General features: G+C 42.9%; 1 protein-coding gene across 7 annotated transcripts in view; it reads left to right on the top strand.

The window, feature by feature from the left end:
• AHCYL2 (adenosylhomocysteinase like 2) overlaps positions 1-8,244 on the top strand; it is a 219,764-nt gene that overhangs the window by 201,591 nt on the left and 9,929 nt on the right. For all 7 annotated transcript variants that reach the window (XM_017896260.1, XM_017896259.1, XM_017896264.1 and 4 more), the window contains one exon: positions 1,932-2,026. In XM_017896260.1, coding sequence (XP_017751749.1) covers positions 1,932-2,026 — 95 coding nt within the window. The remainder of the gene's footprint in view (positions 1-1,931; positions 2,027-8,244) is intronic.

Genomic DNA, 8,244 nt, shown 5'->3' with positions numbered 1-8,244 from the left:
GGCAGGTGGATCACCTGAGGTCAGGAGTTCGAGACCAGCCTGGCCAACATGGTGAAACCCCATCTCTACTAAAAATACAAAAAATTAGCCAGATGTGGTGGCAGGCGCCTGTAGTCTTAGCTACAGGAGTGTGAGGCAGGAGAATTGCTTGAACCCGGAAAGCAGAGGTTGCAGTGAGCCAAGATTGTGCCATTGCACTCCAGCCTGGGCAACAAGAGTAAAACTCCTTCTCAAAAAAAAAAAAAACAAAAAAAAGGAATCATTCAATATGTGGTCTTTTATGACCGGCCTCATAGCAGGATGTTTTCAGGGCCTCCCCATGTGATGGTACATATCAGTACCTTATTCCTTTTCTTGCTGAGTAATGTGTCATTGTATGGTTATACCATATTTTATTTACCCATTCATTAACTGGTAGACATTTGGGTTGTTTTCCCTTTTTGGCTATTAGGAATAATGCTGCTGTGAACATTGAATACAAGTTTTTATGTGGACATATATTTTCAGTTCCCTTGGGTATATACTAAGAGTAGAATTGCTAGATCATATAGTAACTCTGTTTTTAACATTTTCAGGCTGGGTGTGGTGGCTCACACCTGTAATCCCAGCACTTTGGAAGGCCGAAGTAGGCAGATCACTTGAGCCCAGGAGTTCAGATCATCCTGGACAACACGGCAAAACTCTGTCTCTACCAAAAAAAATACAAACATTAGCCGGGTGTGTGGTCCCAAGTAGCTGGGACTACAAGCACACGCCACCACACCCGGCTAATTTTTTGTATTTTAGTAGAGACAGGGTTTCACCGTGTTGCCCAGGCTGGTCTTGAACTCCTGAGCTCAGGCAATCCACCCCTCAGACTCCCAGTGTTAGGATTATAGGCATGAGCCACCACGCCTGGCTGGAATTGCCAAACTTTTTGAAAGTGACTGCACCATTTTACAATCCCACCAACAATACATGTGCCTTCTAATTTCTCCATATCTTCACTAACACTTGTTATTGCCATTCTTTTTGATATTGCCATCCTAGTGAACGTAAAGTGGTATCTCATTGTGGTTTTGATTTCCATTTCCCTAATGACTAATGATGTTGAGCATCTTTTCATGTATTTATTGGCCATTTGTACATCTTCTCTGAAGAAATGTCGATTCAGAGCCTTTTCTTTTTTTTCTTTTGGAGACAGGGTCTCACTCTGTCACCCAGGCTACAGTGTAGTGATGCAATCACAGCTCACTGCAGCCTTGACCTATGGGGCTCAATCGATCCTCCTACCTTAGCCTCCCTAGTAGCTGGGACTACAGGCACATGCCACCATACCCAGCTTATTTTTGTATTTTTTTGTAGAAATGGGGCTTTGCCATGTTGCCCAGGCTGGTCTCAAACTCCAGGGCTCAAGTTATTGATTCTGCCACCTCAGCCTCCCAAAGTGCTGGGATAACAGGCATGAGTGAGCGTGGCTGGCCTGCTTTTTTTTTTTTTTTTTTTTTTTTTTTTTTTTTTGAGACAGAGTCACCCAGGCTGGAGTGCGGTGGCGCAGTCTCGGCTCACAGCAAGCTCCACCTCCCAGGTTCATGCCATTCTCCTGCCTCAGCCTCCCTAGTAGCTGGGACTAAAAGCGTCCGCCACCATGCCCAGCTAATTTTTTGTACTTTTAGTAGAGATGGGGTTTCACCATGTTAGCCAGGATGGTCTCAATCTCCTGACTTCGTGACCCGTCCACCTCAGCCTCCCAAAGTGCTGGGATTACAGGTGTGAGCCACCTGGTCTGCTTATTTTTAAATTGTCTTCTTCTTATTGGGTTGTAAGAATTCCTTATAACAAGTCCCTGATCAGTTATATGATTTGCACATTTATTTTCTCATTCTGTGGATTATCTTTCTCTGCTGCTGCCAAAAGACAGTGAGCGCTCAAACCTCTCTTCTGTTTTTAAGGTAACAAGAATGTGGTAACCAGAGAGCACTTGGACCGTATGAAGAATAGCTGCATCGTTTGTAACATGGGACATTCCAACACAGAGATTGATGTGGTAAGATCAAGTGGCTCATTATTGGGGGCTTTTTTCTCTCCTTCACAAGAAACAAACTGGAAAATGAGAGAGCAGTGTCACAAGCCATCCTAAACATGAGTGTCCTGGCAGAGTTGTCCACATCTTTTCACTTACTAGCCCTATAGCCTGTATTTGTGGAGACTATAAAGTTTCTTCATCTCAATTTAATAATTTTAAATGATTGTCATCTTCTATTCAAGCTCGATGCCTGTTTACACTGTAAGCCTTATCTCTATGTTTAGGATTGAGAGCAAGATAAACTCAAAACTACAATGAATGATACAAACTCAAAGCTAAGGGATACAATGAATGTGAATCAGTATGGTAGTCAGTATTTTGGGGGTGTTTGGTTTTACCATAAAGATGAGATAAGTAGGTTGGTCCAAGGAAATAAGGGAGAGAAATCTATGGGCTGGGATGATTCTGTTGCTTAGGATTGACTGTGTGTATCAAATACTGTGGTTTCTTCTTTTATCCCTCTCTTTTACTGGGCGAGGTCACCCCTCACATGTTTTTCAAACTGTAGTATTATGTCTGCAGGTGTCATAATCAATCCAGTGCCATTGTGTAGTAGCATGTATTCTTCAAACCTGGAAAATATATCACTTTGATTCTCTAATTTGGTTATATTCACCCTATAATTTTCCAATCCAAAATAGCACTTGGTCCTAATAAGTTGCCCAAGTAATAGTTAATAGAAGTGTTTTTTCTTTCTTTTTTTTTTTGAGACGGAGTCTCGCTCTGTCGTCCAGGCTGGAGTGCAGTGGCACGGTCTTGGCTCACTGCAGCCTCTACCTCCTGGGTTCAAGTGATTGTCCTTTCTCAGCCTCCAGAGTAGCTGTGACTATAGGCGCCCACTACCACGCCTGGCTAATTTTTATGTTTTTAGTAGAGGCAGAGTTTCACCATATTGGATAGGCTGGTCTCAAACTCGTGACCTTGTGATCTGCCCACCTCAGCCTCCCAAAGTGCTGGGATTATAGGTGTGAGCCACCTCACCCAGCCAAGTGTTGTTTATTTTCAGATTTACCAAAGTATCTCTCAGTGTGACTTTTACTCTGGTTTTAAATTTTTCTGGCATTTTTATGGCACACCTTTATTTCTCTCTGGGTAACTGGCTCAAGCAAAGCATGCTTTCATCTCCACTGAGGGCTGCTTTGATTGAGCTTCAGCATTACCAGGTAAGGACCAGCTGATGGACTGAGAGCTTACTGGATAATATTTATTATATATGGTTTCCCTTTTAAATTCTGTGCTCTGTTCTTCCATTATTAAAAGTAGTTGGCAGGGCCGGGCGCGGTGGCTCAAGCTTGGTAATCCCCAGCGACTTGGGAGGCCAGACGGGCGGATCACGAGTCAGGAATGCGGAGACCATCCTGACTAACACGGTGAAAACCTGTCTCTACTAAAAAATGGCAAAAAATCTAGCCGGGCGAGGTGGCGGGCGCCTGAAGTCCACAGCTACTCAGGAGGCTGATGGCAGGAGAATGGCGTGAACTCCGGAGGCGAGCTGCAGTGACGCTGAAATCCGGCCACTGCACTCCAGCCTGGGCGAAGAGCGAGACTCTGTCCTCAAAAAAAAAAAAAAAAAAAAATAGCTGGCAGAACAACCTACCCAAGCCTCTGTCTACCCTGGGGTGTCTGAGGGTAATGGCCTTATACGTCTCTCTTACCATGATAGTTTTGACTTACAATAACAATTTAGTGTATTGGTTCTTTATTTTCTTTTGCTTAAGTTCATTTATGTGCCATACTGGCTTCTTTGCTCGGCCATACTGCCTCTTTCCTGAGTGATCAAGGATATTAGTATTTCCTAAAACTATCCAGCAAATGATCAACATTTCCTGGATGACTTTGCTTCTAGAGCCCCCTAAGGGAAAGGCCTAAAGGGAAGTAGTTGATGTCCCATGGCCCGGGCCCTAATGGGAAATCTTCAAGAGGAAGGAAGGAAGGAATGGTTCCTTGTAAAACCCTCAAGAAACCTCTGAAATAAAAATAACTCCAAATGCAGACATATACCTTTGTATTTTACTTTATCTCATTTCATCTTTGACCACTCCATGAGAATTATTCTTATTCCTAATTTCAGTTGGGATAACTAAGAAGTTAACTACCATTGTCAGGCATGTAATTGATTCCAAAATGAATACCGTGCACAGGCCGGGCACGATGGCTCACACCTCTAATCCCCAGCACTTTGGAGGCTGAGGCAAGGTTGATTTCACCTGCAATTCTCTTGCCCTCAGCCTCCTGAGTAGCTGGGACTCAGGTGCTCACCACCATGGCCTGCTAATTTTGTGTTTTTAATAGAGGGGGGTCCCAGGGTTGGCCAGGTGCCGTGCTCAGCCTGTAATCCCAGCACTTTGGGAGGCTGAGGCAGGCGGATTCACAGGGTCAGAATGATCGAGACGATCCTGTGAATGGTGAAACCCACATCTCTAACTAAAAATACAAAAAATTAGCCTGGGCGTAGTGGCAGGCACCTGTAGTCCTAGCTACTCAGGAGGCTGAGGCAGGAGAATGGCGTGAACCCAGGAGGCGGAGCTTACAGTGAGCCAAGATCACGCCACTGCACTCCAGCCTGGGTGGCAGAGCAGAGACTCCATCTCAAGAAAAAAAAAAAAAAAAGTAAGAGTCGGAGTTTCACCGTGTTAGAGTCCAGGCTGGTCTCGATCTCCTGACTCGTGATTCCGCCAGCCCTCGGCCTCCAAAAGTGGCTGGGATTACAGGCATGAGCCACGCGCCCAGCTGACTTAGGTTTTGGTTTTTTTTTAAATAAATTTCTTCTTATAAATTTTTTTCTTTTTTTTTATTGATTAATACTTTAAGTCTAGGAGCATGTCATAACATGCCCAGGTTTGTTACATATGTACTACTGTGCCCATGTTGGGTGTGCTGCACGCATCAAGTCGTCAGCACCCATCAACTCGTCATTTACATCAGGTAATTCCAATGCAATCCCTCCCCCTCCCCATGAAGGCCCCTGGTGTGTGATAATTCCCGCTTCCTAAGTCCAGTGATTCCTCATTTTCAGTCCCACCTGTAGTGAGAAACATGCGTATTTGGTTCTGTTCTTGCGATAAGTTTTGCTGAGAAATATGGTTTCCAGCTTGCATCCATTCCTAACAAAAGGACACAAACTCACTTTTTATGGCTGCATAGTATTGCCATGGTGTATATGTGCCACAATTTTCTTATCCATCTGGTCACTGAATGGACATTTTGGTTTGATTCCAAGATCTTGCTATGGTGAATTAGTGCTGCAGTAAACAACGTTTGCATATCTTTAATAGCGCATGATTATAATCCTTTGGGTATATACCCAGTAATGGGATGGCTGGTCAATGGTACTTCTAGTTCTAGATCCTTGAGGAATCGCCATACTGTTCCATAATGGTTGAACTAGTTTACAATCCCACCAACAGTTGGGGGGGGTAAAAGTGTTCCCTATTTCATCCACATCCCTCTCCAGGCAGACCTGTTTGTTTCCTGACTTTTTAAATGATGCCATTCTAACTGTGTGAGATGGTATCTTATTGTGGTTTGATTTGCATTTCTCTGATGGCAGTGATGAATGACCATTTTTCAATGTGTCTGTTGGCTGCATGCATGTCTTCTTTTAGAAATGCTGTTCATATCCTTTGCCCACTTTTTGATGGGGTTGTTTTGTTTTTTTCTTGTAAATTGTTGAGTCTTTGTAGGTTCTGGATATTAGCCCTTTGTCAGATGAGTAGATTTGCAAATAATTTTTTCCCATTCTGTAGGTGTCTGTTCACTCTGATGGTAGTTTCTTTTGCTGTGCAGAAGCCTTTAGTTTAATTAGATCCCATTTGTCAATTTGCTTTTGTTGCCATTTGCTTTTGGTGTTTTAGACATGAAGTCCTTAGGGCCCATGCCTATGTCCTGAATGCTTAGGTTTTTAAAAATTACTCTGGAAGCCAGGTGTGGTGGCTCACACCTGTAGTCCCCAGCTATTGAGGAGGCTGAAGTGGGATGATTGCTTGAGCCTGGAAGTTAGAAGTCAACCTGGGCAACATGGTAACATCCTGTCTCTAAAAAGAAAATTACTCTGGCTTTTGTATAAAGAAAACATTCTGGAGCTTGACTAATGATAGGGATAACACGAGGTTCTTTCAGTATTTCTGACTGTAGAAAGTGGTGGCTTGGATTACATGGGCAAGTGTTACAGGTGATAAGAAGTGATAGGTTGTGACTAATGGAATTTGCTAAATGGATTGGATGCACAGTGTGAGAAAAAGAGGGAAATCATTACCAGTCAGCTAAGTGAAACTGTAGGAAAATGATTTGGTAAGTATCCAGATATTTTAGTAATCAAAATTTTGAAGAGTTTTTTTTTCCTTTTTTGGTAGGAATTCATAGTTTTACCTAACCTTGAGATGTTGCCTGCTGCATATTTAGGAAGGAGCAGCTCATCAGAAGAGTTGATCATTTAGAAAGCTGCATTTTTTTCTGAGAAATATGAATGCTGTGAATATTGAAGGACCTGGGAATAGGGATTGTGTTCTTCACTGCCTTTTGGCCATATCTTTCTTTTATATGTTTGCTTTCTCTTAAAAGCAGACCTGCAGCCAGGTGTGGTGGCTCACGCCTAGAATCCCAGCACTTTGGGAGGCCCAGGCGGGCGGATCATGAGGTCAGGAGTTTGAGACCAGCCTGACCAACATGGTGAAACACCATCTCTACTAAAAATACAAAAATTAGCCAGGCGTAGTGGCGTGTACCTGTGGTCCCAGCTACTCAGGAGGCTGAGGCAGGAGAATCACTTGAACCCGGGAGGCGGAGGTTGCAGTGAGCCGAGATAGCGCCACTGCACTCCAGCCTGGGCGACAGAGTGAGACTCCGTCTCAAAAAAAAGCAGACCTGCTTACCCACATGCATCACATAGAAGGCCTGTGTAATTGTAAGCTTCACAATTCAGGTGGTCAAACCATTAAGTACATAGGCTTTAAACATTTTTTGCAGCCAAAGAATGATTTAACCTGAGACTTTGTGCTTTACAGGACTAGAACCACAGTTGTTATCCCTGAAAAAAAAAAAAAAAAAAAAAGATGTGCACTGTTCAGAATTATGTGAGACCAATTTGTGCAAGCATAATGAGTGGCCAGTTTATGGTGGGATGTACACCTGGTTTGGGAAGGTAGTCTGCACAGGAATCCCTTTTCCTGGTAGGTTGTTTAGTGATTATAGTTCCACAGCAAAGACAACTGGATGTTTTTGAGAGAGTCTGTCAACCTGTGCCAGCCATAAGATAGGAAACCCTTCTGCTCTTGAGGAATGTGACTGCTGACTAGGCCTTAATAGGCAGGTTATTGGAGCTTCCTGGACAGTGATAGAGATAAGTTAACCAAGTTTCTCTTCAAACCCCTTTTTAAACTTACTGTCAGACTTTCACCTATAGCATAGCCATTCCAGTGCTCTAGTAAACTGCCTCTACTAAGCATTGGTTATTTTCTTATGTTCATAAGAAGTGTCCTTTCCTTGATTCTGCCATATCTTTCTTCCCAAGGAATACTTCCTAAGATGGGTTTTAGCTCTTTACTCCTAATCACTAAGATTGCTTGGCCTCTGGGAGATTAGGGGTGTGAAATACTAAGAACCTGAAATACTTAAAACTCCCGTCATCTCAATAAAAACTGCCATTGTCACCAAGAGTATCTCTTGACTCTTTGTGGTTATTACCCTCCATGGTACTAAGCTCTAAAGGCTAATGGATTCTACTTCGTATATCCTTAACTTCTCAAAATGGTCTGTTTGCTTAAATTCTTTTTTTTTTTTTTGAGACAGGGTCTCACTCTGTTACCGCCCAGACTGGAATACAGTGGCACAATCTCAGCTCACTGCAGACTCAACTTCCCAGGCTCAAGCATTCCTCCCACCTCAGCCTCCCGAGTAGCTGACATTGCAGGCACACGCCAACATGCCCAGCTAATTCTGTTTTTTTTTTTTTTTTTTTTTTTTTTTGCAGAGACAAGGTCTCACTATGTTGCCCAAGCTGATGTTGAACTCCTGGGCTCAAGGGATCTTCCCACTTTGGCCTCCCAAAATGTTGGGATTATAGGCGTGAACCACTGTGCCTTTCCCTTAAGTTTTTTTTAACCCTTATATTTACAGTATTTATTTATAACATTTATTTATTTATTTATTTTATTTTATTTTATTTATTTTTTTTTTTTTTT

Source organism: Rhinopithecus bieti, unplaced genomic scaffold (assembly GCF_001698545.2).
Source record: "Rhinopithecus bieti isolate Rb0 unplaced genomic scaffold, ASM169854v2 scaffold_26131, whole genome shotgun sequence".
NCBI classification, from domain to species: Eukaryota; Metazoa; Chordata; class Mammalia; order Primates; family Cercopithecidae; genus Rhinopithecus; species Rhinopithecus bieti.
Note: the sequence above shows the minus strand (reverse complement) of the source record. Positions and strands in the feature narration are given on the sequence as shown.